The 18,185-nt window shown below is 39.9% G+C and overlaps 1 protein-coding gene across 7 annotated transcripts in view; it reads left to right on the top strand.

Moving 5' to 3' along the window:
* LOC116043862 (clathrin heavy chain 1) overlaps positions 1-18,185 on the top strand; it is a 35,352-nt gene that overhangs the window by 8,950 nt on the left and 8,217 nt on the right. For all 7 annotated transcript variants that reach the window (XM_031290859.2, XM_031290857.2, XM_031290858.2 and 4 more), the window contains 25 exons: positions 3,090-3,358; positions 4,011-4,172; positions 4,333-4,446; positions 5,411-5,584; positions 6,609-6,806; positions 7,191-7,391; positions 8,152-8,304; positions 8,516-8,638; positions 8,795-8,932; positions 9,287-9,451; positions 9,577-9,757; positions 9,868-10,031; positions 10,109-10,234; positions 10,537-10,679; positions 10,821-11,055; positions 11,512-11,634; positions 11,909-12,054; positions 13,997-14,180; positions 14,394-14,586; positions 14,778-14,935; positions 15,067-15,231; positions 15,441-15,548; positions 16,418-16,585; positions 17,586-17,735; positions 17,896-18,027. In XM_031290859.2, the coding sequence (XP_031146719.1) occupies positions 3,090-3,358; positions 4,011-4,172; positions 4,333-4,446; positions 5,411-5,584; positions 6,609-6,806; positions 7,191-7,391; positions 8,152-8,304; positions 8,516-8,638; positions 8,795-8,932; positions 9,287-9,451; positions 9,577-9,757; positions 9,868-10,031; positions 10,109-10,234; positions 10,537-10,679; positions 10,821-11,055; positions 11,512-11,634; positions 11,909-12,054; positions 13,997-14,180; positions 14,394-14,586; positions 14,778-14,935; positions 15,067-15,231; positions 15,441-15,548; positions 16,418-16,585; positions 17,586-17,735; positions 17,896-18,027 (4,073 nt within the window). The remainder of the gene's footprint in view (positions 1-3,089; positions 3,359-4,010; positions 4,173-4,332; positions 4,447-5,410; positions 5,585-6,608; positions 6,807-7,190; positions 7,392-8,151; positions 8,305-8,515; positions 8,639-8,794; positions 8,933-9,286; positions 9,452-9,576; positions 9,758-9,867; positions 10,032-10,108; positions 10,235-10,536; positions 10,680-10,820; positions 11,056-11,511; positions 11,635-11,908; positions 12,055-13,996; positions 14,181-14,393; positions 14,587-14,777; positions 14,936-15,066; positions 15,232-15,440; positions 15,549-16,417; positions 16,586-17,585; positions 17,736-17,895; positions 18,028-18,185) is intronic.

The raw sequence follows: 18,185 nt of genomic DNA, 5'->3' as shown, positions 1-18,185 counted from the left end.
TGTAATCTGAAAACTGCTGCCCTGGTTAAAAAAACAATGCAACTGATCTCAGCTGGTATTCTGTCTATAATGGAGTGGAATGGAAATTTCTAAGTGACCCCAAACTTTTGACTGGTAGTGTATGTAGTAAAAGGGCTAAAACATGCAGAAAAAATTATAAGGTCATTTAAGCAATGGGAAAATCAAGCAAGCAGTGACATTTAGGCTAGTCTTGAATAAGTTGTAAGTCATTCTGTATTGCTGTCTTGTGGACATGTTCCTATGAAGTTGGCGTTATTTAGTGTGCCTGATGTGCAAAGCACAACAATAATACTAGTTCTCATTAGAATTGTGTTCCACTGGCCTGTGATGTTATAGTCATATATATATAATCGGTCAGCAGAGGACAGTTCATTCCTACCTGTTAGCAGGGTATTGGCTGGTACATTGTTTTGTTTTTTGTTTGTTTGTTTCTCTACTTCGTTCAAGTGCTAATCTATCCTTGGCTTTGTTGTGATATAATTTATATTATATATGCCAAATTTTCCATTAAGTTACTATATGTAGAGTTATGATGAGACTGTCACATATAGCAAAGCACAGAATAATGACACAGGAAGATGCACAATTACTTATAATAAATGAATGTTAATTATACATAATGTATCAATTACAGAGCAAGCTGAAATGCACAGCAATAGTTTGTCTTGCTTGGGTCTATCTATTCCAGCTTCCAGTATGAGAAAGAAAACAAGCAAGCATGCAAGAGAGTGAAACTGAGATGAAACTTAACTTTATTTGGTTCTTATTTTATGCATCACAATTCTGTAGTTTATCATTGTCATATATTCAACTAGATGTGCAAGGTTTTGAGAATGATGATGGTCATGGATTAACCTGTGACACCAGTCTCAGAGATCAAATGAATGTGTAGGGACAATCTTGACCGGCCAGACCCAGGATACTGCAGAGATCAAAGCCAAATGTGGTGCTTTCTTTTGGTTACTTTCCTCCTTTTGGCCTGTTTTTGCAAGATACTGCTATCTGGACCTACTACTGTTTACATTATGTCAAAGGAGTCTTCTTAGGTGGCTTATAGAACTGCTTGGATGTTGAATGTTGCTGTTGAATAACCTCTGTTTCAAGTGCAGTATATGTGCTCTAGACATACTGCTGATTTTCACTTTGCTTCTTGTCACTGCATTTTATGTAGGCAGTCTATTTTTCAATGTACTATACATGCAGTATTACCAAAGCATTTGTTCAGAAATGTCACTGTATGCATTGTCACTCATATGCTGTATTAACAGTTACAGTACAGTACAGTTTAGTGTGGTTGAGGCTTGCCTGATGGAATCTAAAATGTGTCTTGGGCCCAAAGAATTGGCCTGCATTTCTTCCAGTGAGACTAGAAAAAAATAGAAAGGGCGTGTCATAGGGCTGGGCGACCAGGAGAAAATCAGATATCACAATATTCGTGACCAAATACCTCGATAACGATATTGCGCCGATATTCTAGGGTTGACAATTGGTGCTTTAACAAAATATCTTCACACTTAGATTTTAGATAAATAATCATCAGTAATGTGGACATAATGTCTAAGTGGGGAAAAGGCAAATAATAGAACAGCTAGAACTGTCTGGTAAGTTCAGAAAAGTACATCACTTTACTGTAATGCAGCCTTTAAAACCAGTAAAAGACAACACTTATGTCATATCACGATATTACGATATCCAAAATCTAAGACGATATCTAGTCTCATATCACGATATCGATATAATATCGATATATTGCCCAGCCCTAGGCGTGTGAGTGCATCCGTCCAGCATCCTTCTCATCATCACATCTGTTTGTGTGCTTTGTGGTCGTCTTTTGCTAATCTGCATTCAGACCCAACCCAAATTCCCACGTCCCCCATTTTAGGATTACATTTTGAAGTGAATCACTTAAGAGCTATAACAACACGCCTGTGGTTTTATTTCTCTAGTAGGTGAAAGGGGTGGAGGGCTGGACACAAGCCATAAAGCCTCATTTTGACTTGCATTCGGCATCATGTTTTCTTCCAGACAATGGTTCCTAATTGATCTGGTTGAAGATCAGTAGAGAATTGGATCATTGTACCACAACAACATGGAAAGCCATTGTTGATCCAGTTGAGAAGCACAGAAAGCGTAGTAGTAGTTGTAATATCTTAAAGCGTGCATCCAGACCGAAAATAGCACTGTTATTGATGCAGGTGTCTTTTTACAAGTGGGATTATGAAATTGGATCCAGGATATCCAGTTTAAGTAATAGATCCACAAGTTTTAAAGGCTAATCGGACACCAAATGCTGCATATTTTATATCCTACTAGACAGGATTTTATAATTTTGGAAAATGATTACAGTGACAATCATTTTAGCATCCATTGCAATGATACAAGGTCAACTATAGCGATACCCCGTTCACATTGCAAATTAATTTACCTGGACTCTGCATCTGCACAGATTTAGCCAAAGTAGTGCTTTGCCTTATGCTGTTGCATAGCGTTGTGGAAAAAGTTGAGCCACATTCAACTTTTTTGTCGCCCTCCCTCGGTGTGTCAACACACTGGCCTCATTGAAATGAATGAAAGGACTGCATTTTTTGATGCATTGCTAATGTCAGTCTAAACACAGTCTAGACTGAGTTTCTCAAATTTTTAAAAACAATCTCTTTTATAGAGGAGTTTTCACATTATCCCAAGAGGTTTCCATATTCAGCCTCAACTGAATAAATTTCATTTCTCAGTTTGTTGCATCAGACCTAACTGAATGCAGATCAAACAGTGGTTGCCCTATTGTTGGTCTTGCCTCTTGTTTTGTCACTGATACTGGCTTTTTGTATGGTCCTTTGGTGTTACTTAAACCAAACCCTGACTACCAACATCTCTCCAGCAATTGGCAGTTGGTATGCTCAAATCGTATGTTTACTCCCAAAGTTTGCTGTGGTTTGTGCGTGGTAGCTTTAGTCACTAACTGATTTTGCTTCTTCTTCCTTTTTTTTACTATCATTATTGGAATGTTTTGGGTAGGGGGGGGGTCACAGCATTCATCACTGTACGTTAACCTTAGCTCTGAATATTTTCAGCGGCAAAAACCCTGCAGATCTTTAACATTGAGATGAAGAGCAAGATGAAGGCTCACACGATGACCGATGACGTGACCTTCTGGAAGTGGATCTCCCTCAACACCGTTGCCCTTGTCACAGACAATGCAGTCTACCATTGGAGCATGGAGGGTGATTCTCAGCCAATCAAAGTCTTTGACCGTCACTCAAGCCTGGCAGGCTGCCAGATCATCAACTACCGCACTGATGCCAAACAGAAGTGGTTGCTGCTTATTGGCATTTCAGCACAGGTAATCATTTTGACAAAATAGTGTTAACACATTCACTAAATACTATCATACCATGGGCTGGGTGAATACTCGATTCTGATTGGCTGCAGGGTGTCCATTAAAAAGAGATATAGGACTACTAACGAGTTCTGGTGAAACTGTTTACAGTTTATTGTGCTACATTAAATGAAAAGTAAATCTAAATATTTTATTTCCGAGTGTAGTTCTAGTACAAAACAAAACATTCCTTTTTTGCAAACCCTTTATACAAAATAGCATCTACTTGTAAAGAGGACTTTCTAAAATCATAAAGCATTAAAGACCATTCAAAAATATAGAGTAGTCCTCTCAGCCATCCGACTGTACCGAATCAAGCTTTTGTGACAATTCCAAACGTAACGGTAGTGTACTGTGTATATATAGTTTCACCTACCATAAAGTGTAATACAAAAACAATTTCAATGTCTGGGATGTGTATAATGTAAAGATATATTTGTATTAAATATTGCTGGTTAAGTTTGTGTTATAAAACAACAGATTTCATCAGAGACTTCAATGGTCTTAGTGATGTAAGCAGAGGTGTTAAATAATCAATAAAACCCCAAGAAATCCTAATGCGACTATAAATCACAGATGCTTTTGGCCTAACTTGTGGGCTTTCTCTCCTCTTTAGCAAAACCGTGTTGTCGGAGCCATGCAGCTGTACTCTGTGGACAGGAAAGTGTCTCAGCCCATTGAGGGGCATGCCGCCGGCTTTGCACAGTTCAAGATGGAGGGAAACACTGAAGAGTCAACCCTGTTCTGCTTTGCAGTGCGAGGACAGGCAGGAGGAAAGGTAAGATTTACTAGCACTGCAAAGTCTCAGGATACACTCATTTGAAAAGTGAAAATCATTAAGTATTCAGGAGCATGCAGAATCAAATTTACTACATTTTTAAATTATTTTCCACGGGCCCTTGTAACCTGATTTTATCTCAATGTTTTTTTGCTTCTAGCTGCATATCATTGAAGTAGGGACTCCGCCGACTGGGAACCAGCCATTTCCAAAGAAAGCTGTGGACGTTTTCTTTCCTCCAGAAGCTCAGAATGACTTCCCTGTTGCCATGCAGGTACACAAACTACTTAGGAGAAGACATTTAGAGCCTGTACTTGATGCCTGTTTTTGTTGTGTAAACAACATTTCCTCCTGATTGGAAACCGTACTCCCCACTGGTTCATCACTGCCTTTAAGATTGAGATGAGGGGTGTTTTGAGGTATATAAGGGGTGTTATCAGAAACAAGAATTGTCTAGACTTGGGGTGGATTTAGTTATTGAGGTATTGACAGGGTTTCCGCGGGGGTCTTAAAATAAAAAATAAAAAACTTAAATTTTAAAATCAAAATGTAAGACCTTAAAAGTCTTAAATTCGCTGATTCACCAGATGGGAAAAGGACATTTACAATAACTTCAAATGCACCACAAGGCTGTAGTTTACCAGTTTCATTGAACGCACCGTCTGTGTTGTTTTTCCGACGGCAGCTGCAGATTGTTACATCCCGGTGTTGAATCCTCTACAGTAAAATACAGTCACACTTTACACCGTTTAGCGTTAGCTGTCAGCATTTTAACCGTTTTTTAATCCAGCAAACGTTAGCTAGTTAGCTTTTTTAACGCGTTATTTTTTCTCAGATTAATTAATCGAAATTAACGCGTTATTTTGACAGCCCTAATTTATATATGTTGTGATATAGGTCTTAAATTTCATTCATAATGGTTTAAAAAAGGTCTTAAAAAGTCTTAAATTTGATATGGTGAAACCTGCAGAAACCCTGATTTAAGTGCTGTTAAAACAGGAAGCTGTTCAACTCATTGTTTGACTTTATTGACGATGTGTTAAAATTGCACCAATTATACAAAAAATATTTTTTTAAAAAGGCCCTTCTGAACTGCCCCTCAGTGTGTGACATCAGACTGGGATCTGGCAATACTTCATTAGCTTTGGGTTCCGTGTCTTGCTGAAGGGCATTTTGATAATTATCTTTTTGTTTATCATGTACACTTTGTAACCAGATTTCTCTTTCTGTACACCTAGATCAGTTCCAAGCAAGATGTAGTCTTTCTCATCACCAAATATGGCTACATCCACCTCTATGACTTGGAGACTGGAACTTGTATCTACATGAACAGGATCAGTGGGGAGACCATTTTTGTCACTGCCCCCCATGAGCCTACTGCGGGTATCATTGGAGTCAACAGGAAAGGACAGGTACTATAATGCAGTGGTTCTCTAATTATTTTCAACCATGTCACATACTCTGACCTTTCCTTTATCTAATAGTGTGAAATTTTAATTAATAAATGTTAAAAATAAGCAGCGTTTGACAGACGCTAGCAAAGGCCCTTTAAGATCTGAGAGTCAAAAGAAATGACATCTTGCAGATTGCTTCTTATTTGAATTGACTGATGGCATCATATGAATGGATACCTCATAATAGATTCTTACCTAAGTTGGTCTGTTATTGCTGACATTTGTTGATAATTCACTCTCCTTGTGGTATGTCAGCGCTTTTGTCTATCAGCGTAGGTCCCTGGGTGTTGTCGGGTGACCTTGACCGATGAAATCTCTGATAATAACAGACTGTAGCAGCATCTTTGGTGTCAGGCAGCATGTGACAGTCACAGCAGGAGGGCTAAGCTTGGCCAAGCAGACTACACAATCTAATCTTGTTATTGCTCTTGGCTCTTACCTGCAGGTCTACCATGTGCAGCTCAGTGTACTGCACACACACACACACAAAATGTGACACTATACGCGACAATCCCTCTGTATAATTTAGGAATGTGACAAGTACACATTTTAGGATTTAATTCCCTTAAATCTATTTTTGCATATGGGGGTGTGTACAAAGAACATGCCAACATTTCACTGTCAATTAAGAGTGCACTGTTAAAGTTAATACAGGCAGGTGTGAAAGTGTTGCAAATAATCTTAGTATTTTTGTTCACTTTGCATGGAGTAGAATGTGTGGTGCTCAACCCAAGATTACTGTAGGTACTCTGGGTAAAAAATGATTCCTTATGTGAAGTTATTATATATATATATATATATATATATATATATATATATATATATATATATATATATATATATATATATATATATAGTTATTACTACATATGTTTTTTTTTTTTTTTGCTGCAGTGGTAAATGTTTTTTTTAATGGACTGAGGAATAAAATACATAAAAATTGAATGTATGGATAATAAAGCATGCAAATGTGCTTTTCCAGGTGTTGTCAGTATGCGTGGAGGAGGAAAACATCATTCCCTATATCACCAATGTGCTCCAGAACCCAGACCTGGCACTCCGCATGGCTGTCCGCAACAACCTTGCCGGTGCCGAGGAGCTGTTTGCCCGCAAATTCAACACCCTCTTTGCAGCAGGGAATTACTCAGAAGCCGCCAAGGTGGCAGCCAATGCACCCAAGGTACTGCCAGTGTACCACTGTGCACTCAGAGAGGGGTCAAACAACGTGACGTTATTCTCAGTTCAACTAATACAAGCTCCGACTGTTAAGACTAAGCAGATTTCTGTAGCTTAGTATGACAATAAACACCAGCTTTATGTAAAACAAGTTTAGATTTGCATCCCAAAATAGTTAGACAATTAGACAGATCAACTGGGAATGCAGTTTTTCAGTGTTTCTAAAGTTTCTATAAGTAATCTTTTGAATCTTATGGTTACTAATGTTCACCTAACATAACTGTACACCATCATTCTTCTATGCAATGCTCAAAGGTGACTTTTCTCAAACTGAATCTTCACACTGTTACTTAATTACTTTGTGTATCCATTCATTTTTCTTTTCCAGGGTATCCTGCGGACCCCAGACACCATCCGTCGGTTCCAGAGTGTTCCAGCCCAACCAGGCCAGACGTCTCCCTTGCTCCAATACTTTGGCATCTTGCTGGACCAAGGCCAACTTAATAAGTTTGAGTCTCTGGAGCTGTGCAGGCCTGTCCTCCAGCAGGGCCGCAAGCAACTGTTAGAGAAATGGTTAAAAGAGGACAAGGTATGTCTCCAGTAGTTGATTTTATAGTGTATCTTCAGATTTTTATTTTCACCAATCATGCCATGAAAAAAAATTATTCAATCAACACATCTGCTCTTTGGGAAATAGTCACCATAGAGCTTGAGTGCTGGACTGACTAACTATAAGCACGCACAACATTAAAGCAACACTATGTAACTTTTAGCTGCAGCTGTAGTTCCAGTGAGACAACCTGTAGGGGGACTGAAGCGGCAGGTAGTGCGAGCTGTAGGGGGACCTAAGTGGGAAAAGTTACATAGCGTTGCTTTAACAATGTATTCCAAAGCAAGACATCCATTATTTGTTGGGAAGAAAAACAGATTATCTAGTCTACACTTTAGTGCCACGAAGGTAAAGCACATTTAAGTTAGTTGGCTCCTCCACTTCTACAAATACCACTGTACTGCTGGTTTCAGTTATGTGTGTGTTTTTGAATCATCTGGGTTTTTTTTGGAAGAACTGAGCAATTTTGTGAAATAGTGTGATTGGAATCAAAATGTTAAAGCCAGTATGGTGCTTTCATTCAATCTGACTAATTCCTATTCTTTCAAACACATCAGTGCTGTGACTTGAGGATTACAAATAAATCCCAATTTGGTCATTTTGTTTGCTTTAAAAAAAGGTTTTAGAGTACTCGTTGAGTACTTTTATCTATTCTAAACCTTAAAGTGTGTGTGTGTGTGTGTGTGTGTGTGTGTGTGTGTGTGTGTGTGTGTGTGTGTGTGTGTGTGTGTGTGTACAGCTGGAGTGCTCTGAGGAGCTTGGAGACTTGGTGAAGTCTGTAGATCCTACTCTTGCCCTCAGTGTTTACCTCAGAGCCAACGTTCCCAATAAGGTCATTCAGTGCTTTGCAGAGACTGGACAGTTCCAGAAGATTGTCCTCTATGCCAAGAAGGTTTGTGACAATGCCTGACTTTGTTATTCCAAGTTTATCATATATAACATTAGACAATTGTTGTACATAGAAGGGGAGGGACTATTTTGCTGTGTTGTAATCTGTGTTCCTCTGTTGTCTTTACATTTCTGTGTTTTTATATGGTTCCATCTTGGCTATGTCGCACCTTAGATGTAGGGTTATTATGCTTAAAGATCTGTTGTCCCTGTAGGTGGGCTACACTCCAGACTGGATCTTCCTGCTAAGGAACGTAATGCGGATCAGTCCAGAGCAGGGACTTCAGTTCTCCCAGATGCTGGTACAGGATGAAGAGCCACTTGCTGACATTACACAGGTAAAAAAAAAAACACAACACATCTTTACCATGTATAAGGACCATAAGCACCTACATGTCATATTTGGCAGCTGTTATTTGATTAAAGAGAAATCCAAACATAGTCTTTTTGAGAGGAGTTTAACATCTATGATTATTTTTCTTTTGTGTCTCCAGATTGTTGATGTGTTCATGGAGTACAACCTGATCCAGCAGTGCACATCCTTCCTACTAGATGCCCTGAAGAATAACAGACCCACGGAGGGGCCACTGCAGACCCGCTTGCTGGAAATGAATTTGGTGCATGCACCACAGGTACATAAATTACTTGATCTAGAATTGAAACACCACAGTTTATTTGACCGACAGAATTCCAAATGCCAAAATTAATTATTATCTTGTTAAGTTACAAATTCATGATTGTACGTTTTATATAACTTTAATGATTAGTGTTCAGCATTCATCCAGATCAGTTAGACTTATTTTTTTATCATGCATTAGAAACTGACCATTAAGGTTTTTTTCTGCTTTAAACATTTTCTCACTATGTTTCCTTTTACCAACAATCTAATTTCCTGTTGCCTGTTTGCAAAGTTTCCTGTTAACACAGCTTCAAACAAAGCTTCAAACAATGTTGAAATGTCTTTGTCCATGTGTCATGTCTTGCAGGTTGCAGACGCAATCCTGGGCAATCAGATGTTCACCCACTATGACCGTGCTCACGTGGCACAGCTGTGTGAGAAGGCCGGCCTCCTGCAGAGGGCGCTGGAGCATTATACTGACCTGTATGATATTAAGCGTGCTGTGGTGCACACACACCTTCTCAACCCAGAGGTACAACGCGGACCATGCAACACAAGAAAATACTAACACTAACAGAAATGGATAAAACATGACTGTAATCCTGTTTTCTAGATTTGCTTCTTAGATTGCTGATTGTTTTCTGTTTGTCTCTGCAGTGGTTGGTGAATTTCTTTGGCTCCTTGTCAGTGGAGGACTCTCTGGAGTGTCTGAGGGCCATGCTATCTGCAAACATCCGCCAGAACCTGCAGATCTGTGTCCAGGTCGCCTCCAAGTACCATGAGCAGCTCACTACTCAGTCCCTCACTGAACTGTTTGAGTCGTTCAAGAGCTTTGAAGGTATGCTGGGAATATACTGTGTCAAGCACTTTGCCCTTTGAGAAAACGGCACGTTTTAAAAGAAGTTGCCGTTAGTTCTCCTCTTGATTTTGACTTTTTTTGTCTTTCAGGTTTGTTCTACTTCTTGGGTTCCATTGTGAACTTCAGCCAGGATCCAGAGGTCCACTTCAAATATATCCAGGCTGCCTGCAAGACAGGCCAGATCAAAGAGGTGGAGAGAATCTGCCGAGAGAGTAACTGCTACGACCCTGAACGTGTGAAGAACTTCCTCAAGGTCAGAAACCGCAGACTATCATTCAACAAAGCTAGCTTTTAATGGCCAATACATTTTTTAAATATTTATCTCTACAGGAAGCCAAGCTGACTGACCAGCTGCCTTTGATCATTGTGTGTGACCGCTTTGATTTTGTCCACGATCTGGTCCTGTACCTGTACCGCAACAGCCTGCAGAAATACATTGAGATCTACGTGCAGAAGGTACACTTACACTTCTTAGCCTGGTGGAAATGGTACATATATATTTTTTTTAAATCCAGAACAGTACATAAAGTAACATTTAACTCAATCTACATTAAAAGGGTTTTGCTCAGTCTGACTGAAAACTGCATCCTGTATCTTGTTTCCTCTCTCCCTATCCCTCTATGCTTTATATACGTTTTATACTTTGTCATTGATGCAAGGAATGCGTTAGACATCAGACGGCCTCACTCCACTTGAAACAAACTATTGTTGTGCATTTGCCCTTGAATATGTTGTAACTTTGAGATAATTTATTTCAGGTGAACCCAAGCCGTCTGCCGGTGGTCATTGGAGGGTTACTGGATGTAGATTGTGCTGAGGATGTGATTAAGAACCTGATTTTGGTGGTTAGAGGGCAGTTCTCCACAGACGAACTGGTGGCTGAAGTGGAGAAAAGAAATCGGTAAGAAGAGAGGAACTAATTGAACTGCATAGCAAGAGCGGAATCACTGAGTCAACACTTGGCCTTATAGAGTCATGAGTTGCTTTTCTGCTCAAACCTTGCTAGAGTGCTGTAAAATCTGTACTGTGTACTTTTCTCCAGACTGAAGCTGCTGCTGCCTTGGTTAGAGGCTCGTATTCATGAAGGTTGTGAGGAGCCTGCTACCCACAACGCCCTGGCCAAGATCTACATTGACAGCAACAACAACCCTGAGCGTTTCCTAAGGGAGAACCCATACTACGACAGCCGCGTGGTCGGCAAGTACTGTGAGAAAAGAGACCCCCACCTGGCCTGTGTGGCCTATGAAAGAGGACAGTGTGACCAGGAACTGATTCATGTGAGTTTAAACTGAAATCCTACTTTCATGAAAGGCAAAAAATATGGGTAATTTTATGAATGATGTGCTAATTCCTATTCTCTGTTGTTTAGATTACTTTATTAGTTTATAATGTTGTGGACAGTCCCCTTTAATTAACTGCACAGTAAAAGGTGCAGCTTTAGCCTCCATGGCTAATTTCCAGCTGTAGTCCCCGGCCAGCTGACAATAGGCATCCTAAAATACAATATGACAAATTAAAACAACATGTTTACATAACATGTTTACATGGGAAGCCTTGTTAGCCATGCTTTGTAACAAATGCAATATGTTGCATGTCCTGTTGCTCTTTTTGTTTATTAATGTTACCTGTTTTAGTTGTTCTACTGTGCTACATTACTTTTGTGACATTTTGAACTGAAATTTTGAAATTGTGTTTTCCTCTCGTGTTAACTGTTTTTGCATATTATGCTTCAGGTGTGCAATGAGAACTCGCTGTTCAAGAGTCTGTCCCGCTACCTTGTAAAGCGCAAGAACCCTGAGCTGTGGGCGAGCGTGCTGCTGGAGACCAACAATTACAGAAGACCACTCATCGACCAGGTCCGTCCCCCTTGGTGTCTCTGATACTAAATTATGCCACATGAACTAATTTACTTAAATTGTAAATGCAAAAAGCTGATGGCATTACAGACATGGCGTTCGCATTTGGTCTGTGAAACAAAATAAGCATTCATATTGGATCCATTTAACAAAGTCTTTTTTTATCTGTTTTATTTTATAGGCTTATCAAATTGTAACCTAGGATATTTTTTTATATTGACTTAAAACATCTGAAGCTGAAGTGTATCAAATCTGTTGTCCCTCTCTGCTGAAGGTGGTCCAGACAGCCTTGTCTGAGACCCAGGATCCAGAGGAGGTGTCCGTCACAGTCAAGGCCTTTATGACCGCCGACCTTCCCAATGAGCTCATCGAGCTTCTGGAGAAGATTGTCCTGGATAACTCTGTCTTTAGCGAGCACAGGTGAGAGAGGCTTGATGTTACCTGTATATCCCAAGTGTTTATGGCTGGCTGCATATTTGTGATTGTTAAGGGTGCTCCGATTGATCGGGAACCGATCGTTATCGGCCGATAAAGGCTTTAAATAATTTGATCGGTGGTCTCCATAAAGGCCGATCAGATAGGCCGATCAGATGACGCACTACTCGTGAGAAAACGTTCTATACGCAGCTAAGTTACACACCAACCAGACGGCCGACCGTTGGCAGAAAAAGCAGTTGGACTGATCAGTTTCCCCGAGTTGGTCAAAAAAAGTGCCTCGGAACCAGGGTGGGAAATTAGCCTTGTATCCTTGTAATGGATTGGACAGTTTTTGTCAAAGAATGCTGTTGCTAAGTAACAATGCACAATGCTTATAGGAATCACGTTACATTACTGCTAATGAATCCCTAACATTTCCGGATTTTGCTGCTTCATAATAAAAACATTCAAATACCAAAATAACGGAGGACTTTTATTGTGAAGAACTTACAGGAAATGAAACCGTTCACAGCCGGTGCTTTGACCACGCATAGTCGAGTAGCTAGTTTTCAGCGCTAATCCGGGATGCCGTGTAACTAGCTAGCTAGCTAGCTAGCTGAGCTGAGGTACAGACGAAAGGAAAATTATCTGTTAAAAAATGTGGCGACATATCCCCGGTGTTAAGAGGCCCGCCGTGGAGTCAGCAGTAGCTATGGATGTACAAGCTGTTGAGGGCGAAGTAAAGAAAAAGAGAAGGTACTTTTCAAACAAGTGGCGCATTGACAAAACGTACAGCGAAAGACCGTGCAAAACATTTCAGACCGTCCTGCCAACCTGTTTACATTTTAACGTCAATGTAGACTGTAACGATGTTTAAGTCGCTTGAAAGCTGCTGCCGTTTTAAATCTGTTGGCTCTCTGCTGCTCAGTTCTACCCCGTGACTGACGACACACACACACACACACACACACACACACAGTGGATGCAGGAAAAACCGGAGATGAGACATACAGGATGACCTAAATAGAGGACAGCTACACTTAATACATCCATGAGCTACACTCGTTATTGTAAAATCAATGATAAGTTAAAGTCCAATAAGTCCTTTATCAAACCGTATGAATGTGTATCCCAGGCCAGGATAGGAAATTAACTTACAATGTAAAGATCAACAAGCTACTGACACACAATAAATACATTATATTAATACAATATATATTAATAATAAAACATAATTTAATAAAGCAATTCAAAATATGATGTAGTGCACTCTCTTTTATAAATTTGAATTCTGGAAAAAGTGGCTGGTAAAAAATTTAAGTGGCCCCACCCTGCTCAGAACACACTAAAGACACACTGAAGAACACACTGACAGTTTTTTTGTAATTTATTCCGAATAAGGCTTTAGCTATATGTTAAGCTCTAAGATGTTTAAGGTGTGTTTCTAACAGAGGAAGTGGAATGTTGAACGTTTCCTGTCAATAAAAGTAAACCGTTGACAATTCACAATACATTATCTTCTGTTAATTTTAATACTTATGCATTGTTGTTAAGAATATTAAAATTAATATATGATAAATATATGACATGATAAATAGAAGGTTTCAAATAGACCCGGTGATCGGCATCAGTCGATACTGCTCACAACAATCGGTAATCGGTGATCGGCCCCAAAAATGATTTGTGATTTTTGTGTTTCCCAAAGATACAGCAATCTCCAATAATAAAGGTATTTGTAAGACAGTAAGAAGCAAGTCTCTTTAAGCCTAATTTTGAAGGTTTTGGACACAAGTCCGTCAGAGTTATTTTTTCACTGATGAACTGCTTTCAGTTTTGTAGAAGCGCCTTGAATTGTGATCATATTGAAAAACATTGAAAAATGTATTTTGCTTTTTTAGCCACATACAGAATTAGACCCTCACTAATTCTGGCTTTTGTTTTTCAGAAACCTCCAGAATCTGCTCATCCTGACAGCTATTAAAGCTGACCGGACACGTGTTATGGAGTACATCAACCGTCTGGACAACTATGATGCCCCAGACATTGCGAACATCGCCATCAGTAATGAGCTGTTTGAGGAGGCCTTTGCTATTTTTAGAAAATTTGATGTCAACACCTCTGCTGTGCAGGTCAGTGGATTAGTGCTCATTACTGCTCGACTGTAAGGGGTCTAAAATCTAGAGACATGAACCCAAAGAGCTTTTGTATTGTGTGTACAGTTTTAAACCAGACGTGTTATTCAGGAATCACATAGTTGACCTAAACCCTGATTATAATGGCCACCAGAATTGTGTTATTGAGCTTGATGTAACATAATCAGAATGTTGTCTCATTTTGTCTAGGTTCTGATTGAGCACATTGGTAACCTGGACAGAGCTTATGAGTTTGCTGAGCGCTGCAATGAGCCACCAGTGTGGAGTCAGCTGGCAAAGGCCCAGCTTCAGAAGGGCCTGGTCAAAGAAGCCATTGACTCTTACATTAAGGCAGATGACCCTTCTGCTTACATGGAGGTGGGACAAGCTGCAGCCCAAAGCGGTAAGATGAAAAATGTCCATCGTATCGGCTCATTTGGTGCCTAGATCTGAAGAATTTTGGATAGATGCTAAATTTAGTGTGATTTGTCATTTTTTTGTTTTCTTTAATGAAGACACTTTAATAGTGTTTTGGTAAATATACTGTAGATTGATGTGCTCATGAAACTGATCCGAGTTGATTGTTGTGTGCAGGGAACTGGGAGGACCTGGTCAAGTTTCTGCAGATGGCCCGTAAGAAGGCCCGCGAGTCGTACGTTGAAACAGAGTTGATCTTTGCCCTGGCCAAGACCAACCGCCTGGCTGAGCTGGAAGAGTTCATTAACGGACCCAATAATGCTCACATTCAGCAAGTAGGTCTTGGGAAGCATACAGACTTACAGCACACACTCACATATAAAATTGTTACCACTTAATTCTCTTTCACCTGTTCAACAGTTGCTACTTTGCTAATGCGCTCCTTTTTTTGTCAATTTTCCTTCAGGTGGGTGATCGTTGTTATGACGACAAGATGTATGAGGCAGCCAAACTGCTCTACAACAATGTGTCCAACTTTGGCCGTCTGGCCTCCACTCTGGTGCACCTGGGAGAGTACCAGGCAGCTGTGGACGGAGCTCGCAAGGCCAACAGCACCCGCACCTGGAAGGAGGTGAGGAATTACGATACAGTTTCATCTTTAACTCTTTATGGAGAAAAAGTCCTTTGAATAGTAAATAGTCAGATGTAGCACTTCAGAGCTTATACTGAGTTCAAGCTAAACACTAAGCCTTCCTTTTATAGTGTCAGTAAAGAAAAGCCAGTTACTGTCAACTAGCCTTTATTTAACACATTGTTTGATTTGATTATCTTCTCTTCCAGGTGTGTTTTGCGTGTGTAGATGGGAAAGAGTTCCGTCTTGCCCAAATGTGTGGCCTGCATATTGTCGTCCACGCCGATGAACTGGAGGAACTCATCAACTACTACCAGGTAACAGGGGTAACTGGGGCCAGTGTAAAACTCTCCTGTTATGCTTATTATAAATGCTGAGTAACTACTCATATACCACATATCTGGTATCAGACATATAGTGCACAGGACAGTAGTGTTTTCTGTTGCCTTTGTCTTACACTTAAATATCAATTGTCAAAGCTTACAGATGAAATTTCTTTATGGCAGTAAATCTGAGTTTGGTTGGTGCTGGTTCAGCAGAACCACCATTCCTTGGCACAAGTGATATATTTAAAGTCCTAGTAAAGCCCAAATAAATGTGTTCTAAATCTGTCACAACACAGGAAAATGGGTTTTTAACCACCCAGCCAAATCTGAACCGGAACGTATATTAAATTAGGTTTAAAAATCAGGGGGAAAATAAGCAGTATTCTCTGCTCTGAGTAGATGAGGGAGTGTCCACTGAAGGCACTGAGCCGAAGAACGAGCCGCTGGCATCGACACTCGTTTGCAGCTTTGTTAGTTTGCTAGCACATTTACTAAAAAAGTACCACACACACACATGGTAGCATAGCACACAACCCCCGAGCCGAAGAAGAGTGCTGCCTTACGGCGACAGACTCGTTAGCAGCTAACAGCAGCTAACGTTAGCACAAAGCAGACACCCACAGCAGTGAGCAATAACTGCTGGCGGGCCAGGTAGCCAATTCGGGCTGAAGACTGAAAGGTACGTTAGTGGAAATCACTGATTTTGCTTTACCCAGACTTTAAGCCAACTTCTCAAAGTCTCCAATTAAATATTCTTTCTCCCCTGAATTTAAGTGTTAAAATTTAAGGTTTTGCACTGTTTATTTTGTTTGTATTACTGGTTTAATGGTTAGTGTCATTAAGTCCGTCTGTACCTTCAGGACCGCGGTTACTTTGAGGAGCTGATCACCATGCTGGAGGCTGCCCTTGGACTGGAGCGTGCTCACATGGGTATGTTCACTGAGCTGGCCATCCTCTACTCCAAATTCAAACCCCAGAAGATGAGGGAGCACCTGGAGCTCTTCTGGTCCCGTGTCAACATTCCAAAGGTAGGCTAGGGGAACAACGGTAACATCTTTAAACAAAAAATGATTTATAATAATCTTTACAGCATAAATATGTAACTTCCCCTCATACTCTTTTGTAGAAGCACAGCTTGATTAACAACTAGGTGTGGAACGGTTTACAAAATTCCCGGTTCGGTTCATATCACTGTTTTTGGGGTCAGTTTTCGGTTCAGTTCGGTACGTCTTTGGTACATTGACAATTTCAACAGGCTTTTCATTTATGTATTTGGCAAAACAAAGTTAACTGTTTACCTTAACAAAGTACTGGCTAAGAACATAAGGAACATAAACTTCTTCATTGTCCAATCTTTATTAAAAGAATAGTTTTCCTCATTAGTGTAAACAGAAAATGCAGCTTTGTTATTTTTATATAGAAATGGCCAGATTATAGACTAAGGCCATCAACATAAAGAGATGCATAAGCTCCACCAGCACTTTTTTAAAAAGTGGCCTATGACATGTCAGTTCTTAATGGAAATATTACTTTTTCCACTTTGAATGAAAGTGCAGACTTTTACTTAAAAGGAAAAGAGCCACTGTGTTATTTATAAAAAAAAAAATAAAATAAAAAAAACACATTAAAAGCAACATAACCCAAATACACACTGCACACTGTTTTCAAAAGAACACTGTTGATTAAATGTTGGCGGATATTATAGAACAGGATTTAATGGGGATGTAATTTCTCAAGTAAAGTTACTTAAATCATATCCTTTCTCCCTCCTCCTCCCCCCCCAGCACAAGCCTTTTGATTGAAATCTGTGAGGCTAACATGAACCAAATAATACATACATTCCCCGAATCGTGACTAGTGGCCCAAACGGTTTGGATTTTTTTACTTGAACCATTCCATCCCTATTAACAGTTTTAGTTAGACTTTATGGTAACTGATTTGATCCAGTCTTACTAGTCTCTCTCTAGTTCCTGATCTGTTTACCAATTTAAATATAAGTTCATGAACTAACCTGGGTGTGTTTATCAGGTTCTCAGGGCAGCAGAGCAGGCCCACCTGTGGGGGGAGCTGGTGTTCCTCTACGACAAGTACGAGGAATACGACAACGCCATCATCACTATGATGAACCACCCATCTAATGCCTGGAAGGAGGGCCAGTTCAAGGACATTGTCACCAAGGTAAAAAAAATAACATTTACTTGATTAGTGATGCTAGTATTCATTCTGGTAACAAGTTATATTATTAACAACAGTGCCAAAGCACAGTACTGAGCTTTAACTGTGGTAGACATTATTTGTGTATTTTCAATTTGAGTATATGTGTGTTTTTTCATCGTAGGTGGCCAATGTGGAGTTGTACTACAAGGCCGTCCAGTTTTATCTGGAGTTCAAACCATTGTTGCTGAACGACCTGCTCATCGTCCTCTCTCCAAGACTGGACCACTCGCGCGCTGTCAACTTCTTCAGCAAGGTCCTGGGCCATTATTGCTTTCTGTAAACAATTCTCAAAAGTGTTAGGTTGTATGCATTCACAAAATATAAAAAAAAAAAAAATGCTGTTGTGGATCAAAACAAAGTTATGAGTGACTGTTCCTGATTGAAGTAGTTTAGGTAGGTTTTTGGTAGAGA

This window comes from Sander lucioperca, chromosome 8, assembly GCF_008315115.2.
Source record: "Sander lucioperca isolate FBNREF2018 chromosome 8, SLUC_FBN_1.2, whole genome shotgun sequence".
Classification (NCBI taxonomy): domain Eukaryota; kingdom Metazoa; phylum Chordata; class Actinopteri; order Perciformes; family Percidae; genus Sander; species Sander lucioperca.
This window is presented reverse-complemented; position numbering and strand designations above follow the sequence as displayed.